This window comes from Carassius carassius, chromosome 36 (assembly GCF_963082965.1).
Source record: "Carassius carassius chromosome 36, fCarCar2.1, whole genome shotgun sequence".
NCBI lineage: Eukaryota > Metazoa > Chordata > Actinopteri > Cypriniformes > Cyprinidae > Carassius > Carassius carassius.
The window spans coordinates 17,935,000-17,959,980 of record NC_081790.1 but is presented as its reverse complement, the minus strand read 5'-3'; the positions used below and the strand labels follow the sequence as shown (position 1 = coordinate 17,959,980).

Sequence of the window (24,981 nt, the reverse complement as noted above, 5' to 3'; positions counted from 1 at the left end):
CTCACAGATGTGAAAGAGCCCATCGCTGGGCGTAGTTAGCATGCAAAGTTTAGCATGCAAATTCAGCAGTTCAATAGGGCGACAAACATGCACATTAGCATCGCCGACACTCAAAACAAATCTTATCACCCTGCTTTCAACGTGACATGTTCCACCAGCCAAAACCCCCTGAAAAAACAATTAGGCCACAAGGCTTTTAAGTTCACTCATCTTTCGTTTTAGTCACATTTGTGAACAAAACCGCGTTCTTACCGATAAGCCTGATGGAAAGCTTTATTATACTATTTAACAAAGGAATGAATCGGCCCCTTTTTCTCTCGTGCCGAGCAGCATACAAAGCACTTGACAAAAGAACGCTCCGGCCTGACAGGCTCTGCTCACCTTCGCTGTGGCTCATTTGAATATTCCCATCATGCTTCATTTCAGGGTTCAGCCAGGTGGCGAATCGGGGTAAACCAAACACTTCCAAATGAGAGGCTTTCTAATGCGCACTAAGAGACCTCTCTTATTTTCATATTTCAGACCGACCTGTGACTTTGTGTCTGTAATTTGCATGAAACACAATTGTTCATCTAATACAGATGGGGTCTAATGGAATCTTTCCTTTTCATTTAATCAAAAAGAGGACAATTGCTGTATTTTTCTAAGGAGCAATGCGGCCATACCTTTGGCCCAGAATGTGATGGCAGTGATTGTTCCACAAGAGTTTTTGTGTTATTTCATTTATTCATCTACTTATTCATAAGTCTTTTATTTACCATTTCATATCAGTATCTAGGAGTTTTCCCTCCCCGTGGGACTGGTTTGTAATTGAGATTGCTCCCGAAGACCACAGACTTCTGATCCTGTCACATTCATTTCCTGCTTCTGCCTCACAGGAGAATTTCAATTACACCTGCCGTCTATTTGGTAGCCTGAGCTCAGTGCCACTCGCTGTTTGTGCTGGAAAAATGTTTGCATCAAGGAAAAAAAGGAGGGTTTAATCAAGAGGAGGATGCAAAAAGTGATTGCCAGGAGGGAAGATTGCTGAACTCATCAATGACATGCCCGTCAATAGTAAAGTTAGTGGTCAGGCTGCAAATCAATGGGGACTACAGGGAACAGCGGAGAATCTTCTCATGCAATTCTTTGGAAATAGTTGTAAGAAGGTGTCATTTTATATATAATATAACATTTAAAATACAGGAATATTTGCTGAGAAAACACAATATATAAAGAACTTTTAAGATTACATCTTTGTGGCAAAAGCATTAAAAACGTAGGTGTAGAAGTGAATATACTGATTTTACTTCATACTTGTTTCAGGTGCAAACTCTAATCTGTTTGTCATCAGAATTCGTTCTGTTCAGTTTCTCAATCTGAAAAAGTGGTTTTCGAACTGAACTTGGGTCTATTCGAATCTTTCCCAAATGGTATTTAAAACCCAACTTGGGCTTTGACAATTTTTATGTTTTTAAAAGTCTCTAATGCGCTCTCTATTTTTTTACTTTCTTCATTTACATATTCAGTCTTTATTTATTTGATCAAAAATGCATTAAAAACAATTACATTAAAATTAAAAATATATATATATAAATAAATAGAAAAAAATCATAATAACAATGAACTTTATGGCGTCTCTTAAAGGGGTCAAATTATGCTTTTTTAGAGATAATAATTTGGTGTAACAGAATATGTTGACATGCTTTAATGTTCAAAAACACATTATTTTTCAAATACTGTACATTATTGTAGGTCCTCTATGCCACACCTCTCTTAAGTTGTTTTCTACAAAGTCCCTCCTTTAGACAAGCCCAGTCTGCTCTGATTGGCCAACTGACCCAGTGCATTGTGATTGGCCAAACATCACAAGCACTTATCGGAAATGTAACGCCCCTTTCCATGATCGCGAGCTTCATCTTTCAAAATAAATGTAAAGACGGTTATTATTGTCCTTAGTTTTACCATCAATTGAAGCCCGAAAGGGGAACAGAGTGTTGTGACAGACACACTGATGAAGCTTGTATGTGTTTGCAGTAGCTTGTATGTGTTTGCAGTACACAAGCAGACATTAACTGTGGTTACTGAAACCACACCATCTTTCAATACGTGAACATTTTGGAGGCATTACGCAAATATTTCCACATAGTGACATAGACATGTGGGGGCGTGTTTGAATGAGCCGTTTAGGAGGGTGTGGCAGAGTCTTAACTTTGATAAAGAATATCTCTTTTGATTTGAGACTTTAGTCTTTGCAACTTTACAGATCTTCTCCATGCACCAAGAGCTTGTAACATGCCAAAGAAAAGGGAAAAATTTAAATCACATCATATGACCCCTTTAATTCATATAATTTCCTAAAACAGTTATCTCTGATGCTAGTATATAGCCTATATGAATAATCACACTTATTTAATATTACTTTTGACATGTTTGTCAAAACATTCTAGTCATTCCAACAGAGAACAGTATATCCCAGTTATTGAGTCTCACTTCCCTCGAGACAAGCTTCAGTTTATGTGATCAGTAACAGCCTACAGTGGGCACAGTTCACAACCATCAAACTCTATAAAACCTACATCAGTCATCACATATTTTGCCCTACACAACACTACAGTTGCGAAGTGAAATCACTCCGGCTATTTACAATCTATTTTAATCTTTTGGATCAGTCTGTGGGTTGTGCTTTGGGAATCTGGGGGTACTAACTGGCAGATAAGTACTCTTTGATGGAGCGGCTCCTCCTCCTGTCTCGTTGTCATGCATGAGTGTGCATGTAGGACTCTTATGCGTGTGGCAGAGGCAGCAGACTGTGAAACAAGCCTTCTTCACTCAAACTGAGAGCTAATTGGGTGTGGCTGAAACAATATGGCTTCCTACGGCTCAGTAGAGATGAATGGCACCTCTCCCGAAGATGCAAACTTCGCTCTTCCAGGGCATCCAAACGGCTTAGACAATCAACAAACATCGGGAGGATCCATTGTTAATCTCGCCATGACATTCCACTGAAATGAGAGATTTTACTCAAAACGACAATAACTGTCAAATAGAAATAGGATTAGGATTCCTGCGTTGGAGGCTCACATTGCACATTGTGAGTGAGAGATGTCATCATGACTGCGTTTTGCTGTTTGAATTGGGTGATTTTTCAGGTTGAGTGAGGAAAATCTAATGTTATTTGAGATCGAAGTAATGCTGGAATTCATCTATCGATGGCATGAATGATTCACACACATTATCAGCAATTGTTTTCAGCAATGAAAAAGGGTAAACAAAGAGACTGTTGACAGGCTGAGAGAAAATTCTCCCACAAGGATGCACACTAAACCGCTGAGATTCAACCAATCTGACATGCATTTGTCCTCTCTTGTCCTTCATGTAATATCCCAGTGACTGTGTTTGAATGAATCACCCATATCACTCAGAAGCACATGCAATAAGCTAGAACACAAATTGAAAGCTAGTTTCTCTAACCATAATATTATTTTCAGTTGGAATTCTCTTTATGCTGTTTATGATTGGGGTTCTGTAATGGACTGGCCATCCAGAGAGTTTCCCTGCTTACACTGGGATAGGCTCCAGCATCCCCACAGCCCTAGACAGGACCAGAGTTCTGAGTGGATAGATGGATGGATTAACATGAATTGATGGATTAATGAATGAATAAACATGAATGGATAGGTAAATGGATAGATGGATGAACATGAACATGGATGTGGATGGGTGCATGAACATGGATGGATGAGCACATATAGATGAACATGAATGTATGGATGGATGGATGGACAAGAATGAATGAATGAACTTGAATGGATGGATGATGGATGGATAGATAGACGTATGCATGAACATGGATGGATGGGTGGATGAGCACAAATACAACCCGAATTCCGGAAAAGTTGGGACGTTTTTTAAATTTTAATAAAATGAAAACTAAAAGACTTTCAAATCACATGAGCCAATATTTTATTCACAATAGAACATAGATAACATAGCAAATGTTTTAACTGAGAAAGTTTACAATTTTATGTACAAAATGAGCTCATTTCAATTTTGATTTCTGCTACAGGTCTCAAAATAGTTGGGAAGGGGCATATTTACCATGGTGTAGCATGTCCTTTTCTTTTCAAAACAGTTTGAAGACGTCTGGGCATTGAGGCTATGAGTTGCTGGAGTTTTGCTGTTGGAATTTGTATAGATTTCCAGCTGCTGAAGAGTTCGTGGTCGTCTTTGACGTATTTTTCGTTTAATGATGCGCCAAATGTTCTCTATAGGTGAAAGATCTGGACTGCAGGCAGGCCAGGTTAGCACCCGGACTCTTCTACGACGAAGCCATGCTGTTGTTATAGCTGCAGTATGTGGTTTTGCATTGTCCTGCTGAAATAAACAAGGCCTTTCCTGAAATAGACGTTGTTTGGAGGGAAGCATATGTTGCTCTAAAACCTTTATATACCTTTCAGCATTCACAGAGCCTTCCAAAACATGCAAGCTGCCCTTATGCACCCCCATACCATCAGAGATGCTGGCTTTTGAACTGAACGCTGATAACATGCTGGAAGGTCTCCCTCCTCTTTAGCCCGGAGGACACGGCGTCCGTGATTTCCAACAAGAATGTCAAATTTGGACTCGTCTGACCATAAAACACTATTCCACTTTGAAATAGTCCATTTTAAATGAGCCTTGGCCCACAGGACACGACGGCGCTTCTGGACCATGTTCACATATGGCTTCCTTTTTGCATGATAGAGCTTTAGTTGGCATCTGCTGATGGCACGGCGGATTGTGTTTACCGACAGTGGTTTCTGAAAGTATTCCTGGGCCCATTTAGTAATGTCATTGACACAATCATGCCGATGAGTGATGCAGTGTCGTCTGAGAGCCCGAAGACCACGGGCATCCAATAAAGGTCTCCGGCCTTGTCCCTTACGCACAGAGATTTCTCCAGTTTCTCTGAATCTTTTGATGATGTTATGCACTGTAGATGACTGTAATTTGACGTTGAGGAACATTGTTTTTAAAGTTTTCCACAATTTTTTTACGCAGTCTTTCACAGATTGGAGAGCCTCTGCCCATCTTTACTTCTGAGAGACTCTGCTTCTCTAAGACAAAGCTTTTATAGCTAATCATGTTACAGACCTGATATCAATTAACTTAATTAATCACTAGATGTTCTCCCAGCTGAATCTTTTCAAAACTGCTTGCTTTTTTAGCCATTTGTTGCCCCCGTGCCAACTTTTTTGAGACCTGTAGCAGGCATTACATTTTAAATGAGCTAATTAAGTGGATAAAAGTGTAACATTTCTCAGTTTAAACATTTGCTACGTTATCTATGTTCTATTGTGAATAAAATATTGGCTCATGTGATTTGAAATTCCTTTAGTTTTCATTTTATTAAAATTTAAAAAACGTCCCAACTTTTCCGGAATTCGGGTTGTAGATGAACATGAATGAATGGGTGGACTGACAAGAATGGATGGATGAATGTGAATGGATGGATAGACAGATGGACATTTTGAAAGAGAAAAACTGAAAATGTAATAATTGTTTAATAGATGTTTATATACTTTATATCTGAAGTCTCTGAGACTCCAAAAATAAGTACTGAAAAATTTTCATGGTGGACATTTGATGGATGTTATCATATTGCTCCTAACCTATATGACTTTCTATTTTCTGAAGAACACAAAATAAGATATTTTGATGTTTATGTTGACAATGTATGCCAGTGGGTTTTGTGACTTTCATTTTATTAAAAAAAGGACAAAAAAAGTGTGTAAATGGTGACAGATTTTTTATTAATTTTTTTGTAGGTGAACTATCCCTTTAAAACGATTTTTTTTGTTTTGTTTTTCTGAAAGCTGACACAGTAGTCTTTTTATGTTGCATTACATTACACTAACCATAACATTACTTTAGCCATTATGTGGTTTTACCCCAAATTGACTCTGTGCACTACATTTTGTAGTGTGTAGAGCTCCGCATGGCATGAATTAGTGAATCACAGCAAATAATTAAAATATAGTAGGTGGTACACATACACACACACTAGGGCTGCACGATATGTCGTTTAAGCATCGATGTCGCGTTGTATGAATCCACGATAGTCACATCGCAGGATGTGCGATGTAGGCTGTCGTAGTTGATCCGTTATTCATTAACTGTACAGGCCAGCTGCTCCCCGGCCCTTGACGAATGTGATTCGCGGAGAGCGCGCGAGAGAGAGCGCGTGAGAGAGAGCACGAGTGAGAGACAGTGCGCGAGAGAGATACCCCGCGAGAAAGAGAGAGAGAGAGCGAGAAAGAGAGAGCGAGCGCTTCAAACAACACGAGCGCTGTCTTGCTCTCTCTCCCTTATGCATATTAATCAATTGACATGATGTTGTCGATGTTTAAATCATTTAAAATGAGAATGTAAATCTGCTCACCCCATTTTTGTTTGTAAGAAACAATTAGATTAGATTTCATATCGCAATATATATCGCAGAAAAATAAAATATCGCAATGTCATTTTTTCCCAATATCGTGCAGCCCTAACATACACACACAATCTCAAAAACAACTTGTTGCAGTTTAATGGCACCACACCGTAAAAGCCAATAAGTACTAACATTTGCAGTCAGCTACAAACCACAGTCTGGGTCTTCAGTCTCCAGCTCAGATCTTATCGCCGTCCTGTGCAGAAGCAAGACCTAACTTATCTAAATTTGCCATGGACTCAGCTAGAGAAATCAATATCACACTATCTTTACGCACAACAACACACAAACTACGACCAAAGGAAAACACATTTTACAATCTCTTGAATCTTTACCCTACACCTTTTCTACAAACACTAAATATCAAGCAGAGACAACAAGGAGGATGCACTTGTTTATCTTAGCAGTCTAAAGAGTAGGGCTGGGTACTGAACTTCGATGCCTTTATGGTATCGAACGAAAAACTTCGATACTATGAGTATCGAAAAATTATTTATCTTTCGGTGCCAAATATCAGTTCCAAAAGCCAAGCGGCGTTTTTTTTTTGCCAAGCGGCTGTGTCTGTGTGAGCTTGTAGCATACGTGCATGTAAGGACCTAAATTCGCCGTGATTGGCTGTCCACCACCATGTGACGGGGACGATTTCTGAAGATACTCACAGTCACACAACACAAGTGTAGTTGTTTTTTCTCAAAACGTTTCCGTTTTACAATGCCAAAGAGGTCTAAAGAGTATTGCAACCAAAGCCGGTGTTACGGTTTAACTGGTTACCGTGTTATCAAGGAAATGTGACTGTGTTAACTTGTGACCTGTGTTTACCTATTATGAAAATAAACCATAGCAGAACGATGACTACATTTTATGGTTCATGATGTTAAAGAACATTTCATGACTTCTCAAACAACTGTACATTTGTGGCTACTGTGGGTTAATTATAAACTAAAGAAAATGTACCATGTTTTTACTATGGTAAATATGAGTTAACGATAGTGTTTATAATTAACCCACAGTAGCCACAAATGTACAGTTGTCTGAGAAGTCATGAAATGTTCTTTAACCCACAAATGCAGTTTGTTGAAAAAAAGGTTTTTTTACATTCCTTTGCATTTTAGTTGGTTCAATATTAGCCTGTACACAATATCATTTGTTTATTTATTTATTTATAATATGTTCATGTTGTGGCAAAAAGGTTTCTCTTTTTTTTGTTAATTTTGGCCAAGTTACCAGTGTCTGCTGGCACACCCCATCCAAAAAGCACAACCAGTTGTATTAATAATGTTATCCTGAATGTGAAGTGTTACCAGAATTTGTTTTAATGAAGGTGAAAAATAAAAGTTTTGTTTTTAATGTATTTGTGTTGATGTTGAAATGGATTTTAAAACATATGGTATTGAAAAAAGTATCATTAGGGACCGGTATCGAAACTGAGGTATCGAAATTGGCACCGGATCGAAAGATTTTGAACAATACCCAGCCCTACTAAAGAGATATACATGTGTACAATATCCTTTGTGCTATCAGTGTTGCTATGTTGTTGGTTTCAATTAGCATGTTATGTCCAATATATTAATTTATTGTCCCCACTAAATATGATGTGGACATACAGTAATGCTTTAAAGGAATAGTTCACTCAGAACTGGAAATTCTGTCATCATTTACTCATGTCATTACAACACTTTAAATGACTTTTGTTCAACTTTGAAAAACAAATTAAGATATTTTAATGGAATCTTAAGAGATTCATTGCAACTTGTTGCATTTATTGCAACAATTCCACCAAAACAATATGAATCAAGCAGTTTAATACAAGTCTTCTGACAAAACAAAAAACATACATATGTTTTTATTACACATTTTTTTGAGGCATTAAAGTTTTTAGCAAACTTTACTTTCAAAGGAGGGACATCAGTCTTTCAGAATTCATTGAAAAAAAAGCTTAATTTATGTTTTGAAGATAAGACAACATGAGAGTGAATAATTGATGACAGAATTTTTTGTTTATGTTGAACCCTTTAATGCTAATCAAAAATGAAATTTTATTTGAGAAAATGAAATTCTACCTTTCACTTTTCGGTGGAACATAGAAGACATTTAGAAAGGTCTTGACACAGTTCAATGTCAGTTCATGGTCAGTAGACCATGGCTGGTGAGCACAAAACCATAAAAGCAATTGCCTTAATTACCTAAATTTCAGTGTATTTTTTTTTCTTTTCAAATAAAACTACCAAATGACATGGGACATGAAGTCATTTGGAATAATTTTTATGGTACTTTTAATAGTATTGGTGGTGTTTTTTGATATGGCCAAGAGGTATAAACATTTTTATTTTTTTGTTTCCCATAATAATAACAAATACAGTAATACACATACATTTTTATTCAAATTGGCATAGAAAATCACATAAGCACTACTGTGGCACACAAAATGAAGTGTTATTTTATGTATTTTTGAGGGAAAGACCTGTTAGTGTTTATAATTTTTTTTTATACTGAAAATGTACAAGTGTTTCTGTTATTAAAGGTTTTGTGGTTATTAAAAGGATTAAAATATAGTAGGTGGTACACATACACACACACACAATCTCAAAAACAACTTGTTGCAGTTTAATGGCACCACACCGTAAAAGCCAATAAGTACTAACATTTGCAGTCAGCTACAAACCACAGTCTGGGTCTTCAGTCTCCAGCTCAGATCTTATCGCCGTCCTGTGCAGAAGCAAGACCTAACTTATCTAAATTTGCCATGGACTCAGCTAGAGAAATCAATATCACACTATCTTTACGCACAACAACACACAAACTACGACCAAAGGAAAACACACTTTACAATCTCTTGAATCTTTACCCTACACCTTTCCTACAAACACTAAATATCAAGCAGAGACAACAAGGAGGATGCACTTGTTTATCTTAGCAGTCTAAAGAGTAGGGCTGGGTACTGAACTTCGATGCCTTTATGGTATCGAACGAAAAACTTCGATACTATGAGTATCGAAAAATTATTTATCTTGCGTGCCAAATATCAGTTCCAAAAGCCAAGCGGCGTTTTTTTTTTGCCAAGCGGCTGTGTGAGCTTGTAGCATACGTGCATGTAAGGACCTAAATTCGCCGTGATTGGCTGTCCACCACCATGTGACGGGGACGATTTCTGAAGATACTCACAGTCACACAACACAAGTGTAGTTGTTTTTTCTCAAAACGTTTCCGTTTTACAATGCCAAAGAGGTCTAAAGAGTATTGCAACCAAAGCCGGTGTTACGGTTTAACTGGTTACCGTGTTATCAAGGAAATGTGACTGTGTTAACTTGTGACCTGTGTTTACCTATTATGAAAATAAACCATAGCAGAACGATGACTACATTTTATGGTTCATGATGTTAAAGAACATTTCATGACTTCTCAAACAACTGTACATTTGTGGCTACTGTGGGTTAATTATAAACTAAAGAAAATGTACCATGTTTTTACTATGGTAAATATGAGTTAACGATAGTGTTTATAATTAACCCACAGTAGCCACAAATGTACAGTTGTCTGAGAAGTCATGAAATGTTCTTTAACCAACAAATGCAGTTTGATTTTGCACTTAAAAAAGGTTTTTTTACATTCCTTTGCATTTTAGTTGGTTCAATATTAGCCTGTACACAATATCATTTGTTTATTTATTTATTTATAATATGTTCATGTTGTGGCAAAAAGGTTTCTCTTTTTTTTGTTAATTTTGGCCAAGTTACCAGTGTCTGCTGGCACACCCCTATCCAAAAAGCACAACCAGTTGTATTAATAATGTTATCCTGAATGTGAAGTGTTACCAGAATTTGTTTTAATGAAGGTGAAAAATAAAAGTTTTTTTTTTAATGTATTTGTGTTGATGTTGAAATGGATTTTAAAACATATGGTATTGAAAAAAGTATCGTTAGGGACCGGTATCAAAACTGAGGTATCGAAATTGGCACCGGATCAAAAGATTTTGAACAATACCCAGCCCTACTAAAGAGATATACATGTGTACAATATCCTTTGTGCTATCAGTGTTGCTATGTTGTTGGTTTCAATTAGCATGTTATGTCCAATATATTAATTTATTGTCCCCACTAAATATGATGTGGACATACAGTAATGCTTTAAAGGAATAGTTCACTCAGAACTGGAAATTCTGTCATCATTTACTCATGTCATTACAACACTTTAAATGACTTTTGTTCAACTTTGAAAAACAAATTAAGATATTTTAATGGAATCTTAAGAGATTCATTGCAACTTGTTGCATTTATTGCAACAATTCCACCAAAACAATATGAATCAAGCAGTTTAATACAAGTCTTCTGACAAAACAAAAAACATACATATGTTTTTATTACACATTTTTTTGAGGCATTAAAGTTTTTAGCAAACTTTACTTTCAAAGGAGGGACATCAGTCTTTCAGGATTCATTGAAAAAAAAGCTTCATTTATGTTTTGAAGATAAGACAACATGAGAGTGAATAATTGATGACAGAATTTTTTGTTTATGTTGAACCCTTTAATGCTAATCAAAAATGAAATTTTATTTGAGAAAATGAAATTCTACCTTTCACTTTTCGGTGGAACATAGAAGACATTTAGAAAGGTCTTGACACAGTTCAATGTCAGTTCATGGTCAGTAGACCATGGCTGGTGAGCACAAAACCATAAAAGCAATTGCCTTAATTACCTAAATTTCAGTGTATTTTTTTTTCTTTTCAAATAAAACTACCAAATGACATGGGACATGAAGTCATTTGGAATAATTTTTATGGTACTTTTAATAGTATTGGTGGTGTTTTTTGATATGGCCAAGAGGTATAAACATTTTTATTTTTTTGTTTCCCATAATAATAACAAATACAGTAATACACATACATTTTTATTCAAATTGGCATAGAAAATCACATAAGCACTACTGTGGCACACAAAATGAAGTGTTATTTTATGTATTTTTGAGGGAAAGACCTGTTAGTGTTTATAATTTTTTTTTACACTGAAAATGTACAAGTGTTTCTGTTATTAAAGGTTTTGTGGTTATTAAAAGGATTAAAATATAGTAGGTGGTACACATACACACACACACAATCTCAAAAACAACTTGTTGCAGTTTAATGGCACCACACCGTAAAAGCCAATAAGTACTAACATTTGCAGTCAGCTACAAACCACAGTCTGGGTCTTCAGTCTCCAGCTCAGATCTTATCGCCGTCCTGTGCAGAAGCAAGACCTAACTTATCTAAATTTGCCATGGACTCAGCAAGAGAAATCAATATCACACTATCTTTACGCACAACAACACACAAACTACGACCAAAGGAAAACACACTTTACAATCTCTTGAATCTTTACCCTACACCTTTCCTACAAACACTAAATATCAAGCAGAGACAACAAGGAGGATGCACTTGTTTATCTTAGCAGTCTAAAGAGTAGGGCTGGGTACTGAACTTCGATGCCTTTATGGTATCGAACGAAAAACTTCGATACTATGAGTATCGAAAAATTATTTATCTTTCGGTGCCAAATATCAGTTCCAAAAGCCAAGCGGCGTTTTTTTTTTGCCAAGCGGCTGTGTCTGTGTGAGCTTGTAGCATACGTGCATGTAAGGACCTAAATTCGCCGTGATTGGCTGTCCACCACCATGTGACGGGGACGATTTCTGAAGATACTCACAGTCACACAACACAAGTGTAGTTGTTTTTTCTCAAAACGTTTCCGTTTTACAATGCCAAAGAGGTCTAAAGAGTATTGCAACCAAAGCCGGTGTTACGGTTTAACTGGTTACCGTGTTATCAAGGAAATGTGACTGTGTTAACTTGTGACCTGTGTTTACCTATTATGAAAATAAACCATAGCAGAACGATGACTACATTTTATGGTTCATGATGTTAAAGAACATTCCATGACTTCTCAAACAACTGTACATTTGTGGCTACTGTGGGTTAATTATAAACTAAAGAAAATGTACCATGTTTTTACTATGGTAAATATGAGTTAACGATAGTGTTTATAATTAACCCACAGTAGCCACAAATGTACAGTTGTCTGAGAAGTCATGAAATGTTCTTTAACCAACAAATGCAGTTTGATTTTGCACTTAAAAAAGGTTTTTTTTACATTCCTTTGCATTTTAGTTGGTTCAATATTAGCCTGTACACAATATCATTTGTTTATTTATTTATTTATAATATGTTCATGTTGTGGCAAAAAGGTTTCTCTTTTTTTTGTTAATTTTGGCCAAGTTACCAGTGTCTGCTGGCACACCCCTATCCAAAAAGCACAACCAGTTGTATTAATAATGTTATCCTGAATGTGAAGTGTTACCAGAATTTGTTTTAATGAAGGTGAAAAATAAAAGTTTTGTTTTTAATGTATTTGTGTTGATGTTGAAATGGATTTTAAAACATATGGTATTGAAAAAAGTATCGTTAGGGACCGGTATCAAAACTGAGGTATCGAAATTGGCACCGGATCAAAAGATTTTGAACAATACCCAGCCCTACTAAAGAGATATACATGTGTACAATATCCTTTGTGCTATCAGTGTTGCTATGTTGTTGGTTTCAATTAGCATGTTATGTCCAATATATTAATTTATTGTCCCCACTAAATATGATGTGGACATACAGTAATGCTTTAAAGGAATAGTTCACTCAGAACTGGAAATTCTGTCATCATTTACTCATGTCATTACAACACTTTAAATGACTTTTGTTCAACTTTGAAAAACAAATTAAGATATTTTAATGGAATCTTAAGAGATTCATTGCAACTTGTTGCATTTATTGCAACAATTCCACCAAAACAATATGAATCAAGCAGTTTAATACAAGTCTTCTGACAAAACAAAAAACATACATATGTTTTTATTACACATTTTTTTGAGGCATTAAAGTTTTTAGCAAACTTTTCTTTCAAAGGAGGGACATCAGTCTTTCAGGATTCATTGAAAAAAAAGCTTCATTTATGTTTTGAAGATAAGACAACATGAGAGTGAATAATTGATGACAGAATTTTTTGTTTATGTTGAACCCTTTAATGCTAATCAAAAATGAAATTTTATTTGAGAAAATGAAATTCTACCTTTCACTTTTCGGTGGAACATAGAAGACATTTAGAAAAGTCTTGACACAGTTCAATGTCAGTTCATGGTCAGTAGACCATGGCTGGTGAGCACAAAACCATAAAAGCAATTGCCTTAATTACCTAAATTTCAGTGTATTTTTTTTTTCTTTTCAAATAAAACTACCAAATGACATGGGACATGAAGTCATTTGGAATAATTTTTATGGTACTTTTAATAGTATTGGTGGTGTTTTTTGATATGGCCAAGAGGTATAAACATTTTTATTTTTTTGTTTCCCATAATAATAACAAATACAGTAATACAAATACATTTTTATTCAAATTGGCATAGAAAATCACATAAGCACTACTGTGGCACACAAAATGTATTTTTGAGGGAAAGACCTGTTAGTGTTTATAATTTTTTTTTTACACTGAAAATGTACAAGTGTTTCTGTTATTAAAGGTTTTGTGGTTATTAATGTGTTCAAGAGAAGAGCTTATGAGTTTTTTTAATTTAATTTTTATTTAGAGTACACCATTAGGGCAGTATGCCAAATTAATAAAGTCATATTACATTATAAAATGGTTATGGCGATGTGTACTCATCTAATTTGATATCACTCTTAGGCACCAGATCAGAATATAAAATAACACTGCTGGTCAGGCATTAACTGGCCATAATATCAAACATCATCCCTCTAACTCCTGCGTGGAGAGGCAGTAAACAGGATATGTGCTGCAATAACAAGTGTGCATTTTTAATCAGAGCAGGGCCTCTGAGTCAGGCATAAGCATGTGACTCAGCCTCATATCATATGCTATATTATGTTTCAGAACCCAAAAGAGGTCTCACATGTCTCTGTATATACAGTACATCGGTTTTCATACATATGTTCTGATATCAGAGCCACCAAGGGATGCACAAATGAATGGCTGGATCAATTAGTAGTACACTGCAAGCATTTGGAGAGCCCAGCCTACGCTGGCAGAAACCCATAAAGACATATACAAAGAGGCAGACGGGCTGGAGTACATACAACTGTATCCCCGTGAGGGCAGTTAGGGAAAAACGGGGCAGACAAAGCAGCTCAGGTAATTAAACTCCATTCATGCTGTTAGTGAGGATCAATATCGCCAGTTAAACCGCACACACTAAACGCTAGAGGAGCTGGAATATTAAATTCTTTTCATATTTCAAAAAATGTCACTATTAAAAGCAGGCCGAGCGGTCTAAGAGATCTCCAAAAATGATTGTATGTGTGTGTGGCACAATCCACCCTAGCCTGGGTGTCAAATGCAGATTACACTGATTGTGTCACACACTTCCCCAAGGGCTAAGCAGTTCTAAACGCACTTCAGAGACGGGGAGAGAAGAAAGAGGTGGCCGGGACCCCTGTGTGCGCCTGTTCCTGGACATGGGCAGGGGGCGACAAGGGCAGCGTGTTCGCCGCTGCAGGGTGTCCGCAGACAAAGGGGCACAAACCTCATGCCTACTGCTCGGTTTCTCAGGATGACTCGGATGTTTGAGTATTTACCAGGACAAAGCCATCTGCTTTATCAACAAAGTGTAGCGTCTCTGTGAAGACCGCAGAGACCTACAGAGAATGATAAAGCAGAGACGTATCACAAAGACCACAGGGAAAGGAAGGTTTCAATCATAATTAAAAGTACCCCCCCCCCCCCACTTTTCAGCTAATGAGATCCGGTACCCTGTTGGCATGGAAACGTGATAGCACGTGCCCCCATCACCATGAGCCTCTGGCAGGAACTGCCATCTCGTCTAAGCAACAGCCTATGAAATGAAAAGGCAAAGATAACATTTAAATCAGTGATATCATTGACATGTTAAGATGGATGTATTTGTGCATGTGTGTGCGTGTGTTGACAGCGCACCTGTTGGAGGCGTGGAAGTGTGTCAGTAATCATTAAGTTAATGGCAGGAACAATTATCCAGCGAAATAAATGACAGCCTTTGCACCGCTCATCCATCATCTGTCGTTTTGATTGACATGTGTTCAGGCTGCTTTTCTTAACCCTTACATTACTGCTAAAGACCATTATAGCATCACAAGGCTAAAGAGGACTGGACAGACAACTGACGTCATTTATAAGTGATGACTCATAAGTTGCGCTTCGATTCACAGGGTCACTACATAGTGTTCACTGCTCACTACACACTTACGAATTACACGTCACTTGACAAAATGTATTTTTATGGGACACCCTGAAACACATTGTTGTGAAACACAACATTTATATTATATTATATTATATTATATTATATTATATTATATTATATTATATTATATTATATTATATTATATTATATTATATTATATTATATTATATTATATTATATTATATTATATTATATTATATTATATTATATTATATTATATTATATTATATTATATTATATGTGACCCTGGTCCAGAAAACCAGTCATAATATTACAGGTATATTTGTAGCAATAACCAAAAATGCATTATATGGGTCAAAATTATAGATTTATCCTTTATGCCAAAAATCATTAGAATGTTAAGTAAAGATCACGTTCCATGAAGATATTTTGTAAATTTCCTACTGTAAATATATAAACTTTTCATTAGTGATATGCATTACTAAGAACTTAATTTGGACAAATTTAAAGGCAATTTTCTCAATATTTAGATTTTTTTTTGCACCCTCAGATTGCACATTTTCAAATTATTATATCTCGGTCAAATATCGTCATATCCTAACAAACCTTACATCAATGGATGATGTAGAAATCTCAATTTCAATAATTGAATCTTATTACTGGTTTTGTGGTCCAGGGTCAAATATTATATTAAATGCATTCAAAGTATCATTGTTTTTATGTTTTTTTTTTTTAATTAAGCAAATAATTGTAAAAAGTCTTACCAACCCCTAACTTTTGAAAGGTAGTGCATATACAGTGTTGCCCAAAAATTGTTAGAACACTTGGTATATTTAAGAGGTTTTAGCTGTTTTTGTTGAATTGGTCATCACAATTCCCATTAAACATTTTTCAAATTCCTGCAAAAGGTGGACATACCAAATATTTGAGTTGAAGGTCGATAAAAACAGTACAGCTCACTTCATCTGAGATTTGTTGTGCTCACAGCAACCATCTGTATGTTTCATGAACATTACGGAATGAAATCATGTTTGGAAGCAAAAAAAAAAGTCCACCACTGTATATACAGTGTATAATTGATTACGTGGACTCTAATCTGATTCCAAAAATCTAGCACTCATAATCAGGGCCGTAGCTGGGGTTTGCGGGGCCCCGGTGAAGGTTGTACCAGTGGGCCCTGTTTGGAATTGTTTAATTTATATGTTCATTCTATTTATTTATTTGTGCTAATTGCACAATGCTTAAGTTGTTTCATGTTTGTAGGTGTACAGGTACAGAAAACAAATAATTAAATGTAAAATAGCACTGCATAGTCTTCACTGTAAAAATTAAATTAACTTTCAAACCAAAATGTATTCAGACACCTTCAACATTTCTTACATTATCACAGTTTATTTGCTCTAGTTTATAAAATGGTAATAAAATATGATAAGAAATCAGAGTTGAACTGTCAGAACAAATTCATCTTGATAATATCAGATAACTTTGATAGAAAGATATGTAATGGATAACAATCAAACCAAACTTCAGACAACTGTTAGTATGGCAATATTTACACTATCGATACTTTGTTGAACAATTACCAATCAATGCTTAATTTTGTTAAGTCTGTGGTGTGAAAAGGTTGCATTAGCAATTAAAGAAAAAAAAACCCTTAGCAAACCATGAGGTCAAAGTGTCTGAATAATTTTTTCAATCAATTTCACTAGTTGTCCACTGTATGAAGTTTTTTTGGGGGTATAATATGTCCCAGTTCGCTTTATTTTGCTATACTCACTTACCTAAATTAATTATAGTGTCCTGCACCTATTAAAACTTTTTTTTTTATTTTTTAAATAATATATGGTGTCTGAATAATTTCTGGTTTGACTGTGCACTCATTCTTGTTAAAACTACGGAGTAATTCAGTCAAGAGCAGTGAGTGATTTTCTTAATTTAATTTTCTTGGATTAACATTACAGCAGCTAGTAGCTAAATTAGGCGCGGTCACTTTAAGAGACAATGAATGCATCCAATGTAATACACATCCGATTTTTTTCTCAACTGTTCACCTTCACTTAAGTCATAACCAACAGTTTTTTCGAACATACTTTCCAAGACGGGTATTTTGACATATTTATTATGTATTTGTCGGCAAAAGAGCAAATAGAGGCAAATTCTGTGTTGAAGTGTTTTGAGATGCCTTTCTCTGCTTGAGCCCTAAACGCCAGAACACCGCCGTGCTGAATTTGGCTTTTCCACATCCTTTTCTGTTTGTTTAAACTGCTATTTGTATTTGTTCGTCCAGGTGCAGGAGGAAGTTCGAGGAGAACTTCGCAAAGGAGAGCTCGGTTCAGTGTCGCTGTCTGTGAGACGCGGCTCTGAGACTGTGAGATGCGTGCGCACCGAACACAGCGAGCGAGTAACCAGTTCAGCTTTTCCGCGTCTTGTGTTTGAATAATTTAAACTCTTTTGAATGTTTTAATTGGAAAGTGGCCAGGCTTAAAAACACATGAAAACGATAAGCTTTCGTGACGACACGCAGCAGTGGCCTGTCAACTGTCCTGATCGTCTTTTTAGGCTAGCCTCAGCCAGACGGTTGAGATCGCCGGGGGCCCCCACTCATCCATGGGCCCCTATAATCGTCACCACCTTTCACCCCACTTGCGACGGTCCTGCTCATAATTAAAGTATCTTACATTTTATTAATGCTCATAATCAGATTACAGTTACTTGTTTTAAGGAATACCTGATTACATGTTATTCACACAATGCCAAATGTATATGTCAGTTTGGGAAACCCTGGTTTAATGTATTGTTTAATGCATTTTATGATGTTGATAAAAAACAAAACATAATATATTCTTTCTCTGCTTTTTTTCTAGCAATATGGTACATATTATACTAATATATTTAAATAAAATACCATGCAATAAACCATTTGAGGTATCCAAACCACCTATATTTAGTGTTTAAGTCTATGTTCTTTTGTGATGCGCAAGAACAGGAAGGTTAATTTTCTCACTTAAGATGGCCGAACACCCTCTTAGCAGGCCTGAGTAATTGGAACGCACCCATAGACATCACCTTGTGTAATGTTCTATTTTTGATGCCCAGTTAGCGTCATGAGCAGACAGAACACAGTGTGACACAAAGAGAGATGCTTCTGCAGTCCCACAGATCCACAAGTCTACACTTCTAACTATCAGACACAGGCAGATTTTCCTGCAAAATGACACCCCAGCACTGATGCTCTGAAGTCTGCGTGAAATCAGACGCTCTGGGCTCTTTTCCTACGTGGGAAGAAGAGAAAATGCAACACGGTTTGACTCTAAACCCCAGACACGAGCTGTCATCCGACATGATGACAGATATCATAAGATTCACTCCTCCCTCTCTCTGGCTCACTTCTCATTTTCTCTTCATTGATCTGTTTGAAATCCAAACCACATGCACCTTTCATCAACAAACCACGTCACTTCTAGACAAATAGAAATGGAGTGACAAAATGTAGATGTGGTGCATTGGTGTTTTCTACCAGAGTGTTCTTATCAAGTTTCTATGATTTATGTATTATATATATATATATATATACAAGTTTTTCACAGTTTTTGTTTTATTTTTCAGCAGCTATTACTCCAGTCTTCGGTGTCACATGATCCTTCAGAAATCATCTGAATGTGCTGATTTGTTGCTTAATAAACATTTCTTATTATCAGTGTTGAAACAGTTGTGCTGCTTCATATTTTTTGTGATACATTTTTCAGTTCAATGCTAAAGAGCACCATTTATTTGAAAAAAAAAGTAATGTAAATGTAAATTTTGTAACATTATACATGACTTTACTGTCACTTTCGATGAATTGAATGCAGTATATGAACAAATACAATTGAACAAAAGCATTCATTGGACTTCTTGTAAATTATGTGACTCCTAACATGTACATATCATATTAATTTCTTAAAAAAATGTATTGACCCCAAAATACAGTATGAGATTAATACACCCACACACATGCTTTATATAAACATCATTTGAGTCATATGCACATGCAAACTCTAGTCTGATCTAATAGAAGAGCACAGAGGAGCCTGATGAAGGTCAAATGTCAGTCTCCATCACTGTGACAAACGAACTAGACAGAGCCAGAAGTGACGTAAACAACTTTTCTCCCAAAGGTGACGAGGCTGTTTTGTTCAAGAATCCGAGTGTTTCTATGTATGTGTGTGTGTGTGTGTGTGTGAGGAAGAGCAAGAGAGAGAGTGCTTGTTTGTGTGTGTGAGTAGGTCAGTGATGGATGAGGAGGGCACTCGTCTCTCCCCCAACCCTCACCCCCCCAACGAAGTTTACCGCTGCTTATTTGTCATTGCCATCAGTGGGCCAGAGCTCTCACCACAGGATCAAGCCCCACTTTGTCTCTGTCATACAAAACAAGATGGTACCACTAAAACTACACAAAATATCATTCAGCCACTGAATCCTCTCTTCTTCGCAGTGATCGTTCAGTGCCAGAGTCAGAGAAAGCTGGATAGAAAATTAATGTTCTCCTTGATCCGTGTTGTTTGTTGCGCTGCCCTGAGCCTTTGTGGTATATAATATCTAACTATCGCTGGCGTCCACCTGCCCTTACAGTGATATTTACTTCAGATATTAAACTACAAATGGTAATATCTGTTCATCCACAAACAGTACTTTACATTCATGCTCATAAGATGGAGTCCTCGGGCAAATCCAGAGCAGAATTTCAACAAGTGAGAACGTCACCATATGAACATTAAAGAAAAGAACATGCACAGATATGATCGCATATTATTTTCACCTATGATCTCACCTGTGTGATTGAGAGGTGCTAATGGGAAAGAAGAAAAAGTTTAAGTGATTAACATGGAAATAAAATAAAGGAAGAGAGAGTATAGACAAATATGATTAGAACAGAGAAAGAAAAGCCAAAATGAGAAGGAAAATGACAAAAACACAACTGATCATACAGGCCAGACGGGACCATGTTTCATATGACACTGCAGCTGTGCCCTTCAGCATGGAAAGGTCCCAGAGGAATGGCAGCCGTGTAACGCTCTTCTACATCTCCATCTGAGACTCTACAAGGACGTGAGCGTGCACACACACACACACACACACACACACACACACACAACATCAATTCATCCCAACAGAACAACTCTCCAGCCCTTATCATTTCCTTCTCTCTCGTCTTACCGTCTCTGACCCTCTCTCCAGTCTGACCCTGCAACAGTGGCTGTAATGTGCGAGTTTAACACATTAAGTGTTCAGAGCACCATGGATTCACACACTCTTTAAAGCTCAACCTGCTCTAACACTACAGCTCCACGTATCCTCTTTCCCACAGTTCTGGTGTCATTTCTTCCGTTTCTGAATCACTGCTGTCACCTCATGACTTCTCACCATATTTCTCAGTGTCCAACAAGCACTGAATCGATATCTGATAATGAGGTAAAACTTAAAGTGTTAAAAAAGCACTGAGTCAGGTCAAAACCTCATCAATAAACTCTAAATAATCTATTAGATATTCCATCGTTCCAGATTAATTTGAGGGTTTGCCAAATGACCGATCAAATAAATCAATGCTGCAGTGAGCCCTTAATCTGTGTGTTAATTAAGGCCAGCCGTGGGACTGATGAACTTGGCACTCGTTTCCCACTGAGAGCAGCAGAGGTGCAGGTGAGCACATCAATGCGCACACATACACACCGTGGTCTGCTGCTTTCATTAAAAATAATAATAATAAAATGTATTAGAGCTGCACAATTAATCGAAAGAAGAACACAATTATGGCTGCCAAGTCATAGTGCATATACATAAATGTTGTGGCCAATCAAATGTATTTAAATTAGTCCATGAGGCTATCAATAAGGGATGCACAATGTATCAGCGGTCATAATCTGTATTGGCCAAAAAGCCAAAAAACTTAATTACATTAAATAAATAATAATTAATTTTCTGCAGTTTAATCTGTTTTAAAATATACTTGGTGTCATCCGAAGCACATAGATGTATATCTAATAGCCAATTGGTAATTGGCTTCAAAATATAACTAATTATTAATAATACATAAATAAATAGATCATCTGTTCATCAGGTTTTTTTTTTTTTTCAAAATTTCCATCAGTTTATCCATACCTATCAGTAACGCCAGTCACTGCTAAGCTGTCTTATTTTTCATATCTGTAAGCGCTGGCCCACAAAAAAGAACTGAAGAAACATCACCTGGCACTCAAAAACAAGATGTATCCTACCACTGGCGCAGTAGAAATCTGCTCAAAACGGCAGCGTTTCAGGCTTCAGCACGAGCTGTGTATATAAGTGTTTCTATCAGTGCAGTGTTTATTGCAGCTATCCGAAACACGTTAAGCTGCTCCCAATGTGCCTATTCCATTAAGTTGATATTGATGAAAAATTGCAGTTACTCTTAAGACCCTGTAAATTAACAAACTGTTGGCTTATTAAAACAATAATAGATTTTCCTGTGTTGCTCAATTTCCCTCGCCTCTAATGAGATGCCAGCGAGTGGCCCTTGCCTGCAAGGTTAATGGATTCCATATTTTTCAATTTAAAAATTGGGTTCTTCTAGCTCAAGAACCAATGCAAAAGTACTGCTAATTAGACAGCAATGGCTCAAAAGAGCTTAAGGAGACTGTCGAAAGCAGGCAAGCAGCTTGCTGCACCACATCCACTTCTGGGGCTTTTTTTTTTTTTTCAAAGATTTACTGATCTAGGATTTGTTTTTCTCCTCAAACTCTTCATATCATACCCCACCATGTGTTTAAAGCGCAGCTGCTTGTGTTGCTTTGTGAATACACACTGTAAAACAGGTACACTGATGCTATAGCCATGGCCTTCTCTAGCAGGGGTGTGTGAATAAGGCAGGATCAGGTCTTTGAATGCCGCAGTGTCTTTCTGTACGAGACAGAGTTGGATGGATGTGATGTCGAAGGGTGATTGCCCACTGAGCTCTGAATTGATAGAGACAGGCGGTGAACGGGAGGATGGAACTGCCTGCCATTGATCACACATTCTGGACAGGAGGCTTTTCAATCACCCCCTCTTCTCTCTCCGTCTCCTGCATCTGTGGGCTAAGAGGCCTGGGCTGAGGTAAATTGCTTCATGCCAGTCTAATTTTAAGAAGCTCGTAAAAGCAGAGATATGCCGCTCTCACTCACATTCTCTCCCCGGCTCCCCGAAGTGCACAGCTATGCTCTCGTACAGAGATGAAGAAGAAGGATCTCATTCTCTGAAGAAGACAGCATGCTGTTACCACACACGTGCACAGGCACACATACGCTGAACCAGAGCGTCTGCTGGACTTGTCTTGGCAGAGACCATTTAATTTCAGTTTGGACCTCTGGGCAATTTATCCAGCCGTCTTCTCCTTGTGTGGCCTCTCCATCATACCGCTAAATATGAGTGAATCCATCTCACAGCCAAAACAGAGTTTTTCTCTCTAAGCGTTTATAATCAATGTGCACTGTAGTTCAGATAAAAATTTAACTGCACTTTGTAATGTTAGCTGCTTAGGATGCCTTGTGGCATATAAAACACTGTGAAAAGCTCATTTTCCCATCTCCCAAGCATTAATCAAAATGAAGGTTTAAAATGGCTCAATGTGACAAATTATTAACTATATTGTTTCTTGGCCACTGTCCACAGCATGTGGATGATTCATACTAATGCTGAGAGACAGAATGAAAATAAAACACAGTTGGGAACTTAATTGCTTAGTCATGGTAATTAAGCATAAGTAGGCAACAGCCTACTCAAATCATGCACTTCATTGTCTTAAAGCGAAAGATTTTATAACTTTTTAACTAACCTATATATATTTTTTTCACTAGTCTTGTTTTTTATTCTGCATGTCTCAGGCATTTCTTAAGTCAAATGTCAGAGCTTCAGTTTTTGATTAACAGCGAGTGGATGTTGATCTTTTCAGCCAAAAGGGAAACCGTACATGTTCAACAGGTCATTTTTCACTGTATAATTTACAGTAGGCCTATCAAATACACGTTTCACTGCAGAGGAGAGTAGCTCAAACATTCTGCCTAATATCTCATTATGTGTTTCATGAATATAAAACATGAAAATGAGGCTGATATGAGGGTATTTAAAATAAATATTTGGTGGGTGAACTATTCTTGTCTTCTTTTGAATAAAAACAGTTAACAACATAAACCAAGCCTCAATAAATCAATAAAATACTTTTTATGCCATAAATCTGGTCAGTGTCTTAACAGCAGAATGATGAAAAGATTATGACTATGACTATTGTCTTCTTCACCTAAAAAAATAAACAAATAAATAAATGAATAAATAAATATACTTAACAACTAACTAAATGTTGAAGCTTACATTTTTGGACAATAGCCTACAACCTTATAGTTAACTCGGTCACAAACGAGTTTCTTTGATTGTGCTTGCTTTTAGTAGGTTATTAGTCGCCAAATAAACTATAATCCCTTTATAGAAATTTACGTGAAATGCATGTTCTTTAATCCTATACATAGAGACAGGCTGGAGCTATATCAATTTGCACATGATAGAGAGAGTCCGCGTTCGTGTCACCTGGGCACGCGCGCTTTGCCGGTGGCACTTTCGCGCGCATCTCACGAGCCGGTTTTTGCCGACAGCTCGCGCGCTGATGTGAGTGAAGGAGTGAATCGGCTTTCTTACCTGGATCGTGGTGGAGCGCTTTCGCCCTGTGTATGCCCGGGTGGTGCATCTCTCCCCGGCTTTTCGTAATGCCGGTGCTACCGGCTGTGGAGTCAGTCAGAAATCCGTAACAGGTAAACACGGATCCTAAAACTTCGCAGGTTTGATAGTCAATCTGAGACACTTAACGATATATTGAATCTCCTCACAGTTCTACGCGCCACTCGCATTCATCTCCGTTTCTTTTATTTGGCTTTGTTTTGGTGATAAACGTTCAGAAAGTCACATGAATGAAAAGGCAGAAGAGCGGAGAGAATTCCTGGAACAAAAGAGTGTCAGAGCGGAGCTGTGCCTGCTTTTTCCTCCGCACAAAACAGATGCTTGCAGCTCAGATTGGATGGGAGGGGTGGGATGTGGCCGAGAGGGAGCGATAGCTTGACTCTCATTAGTCAAATAGTCCGATTATTTTTCATTTAACTCCTACTTGAATGATATTTGCATAAGAGAGACACGACTTTATTTTGTTATCATTTTAACACATATGGGCTACAGATGATTTGACTAGTTTACAATATCTGCACGCAGTAGCCTATTAGAATAAGTTATCTTATACGAAGACAATTTATAATTTATGACTGACCCATAAAATGT

General features: G+C 37.1%; 1 protein-coding gene across 1 annotated transcript in view; it reads right to left on the bottom strand.

The window, feature by feature from the left end:
• LOC132117355 (teneurin-2-like) overlaps positions 1-24,660 on the bottom strand; it is a 154,269-nt gene extending 129,609 nt beyond the window's left edge. Inside the window, exon 1 of the mRNA XM_059526599.1 lies at positions 24,352-24,660. Coding sequence (XP_059382582.1) covers positions 24,352-24,400 — 49 coding nt within the window. The 5' untranslated portion in view covers positions 24,401-24,660. The remainder of the gene's footprint in view (positions 1-24,351) is intronic.
• Positions 24,661-24,981: the final 321 nt, after the last annotated feature.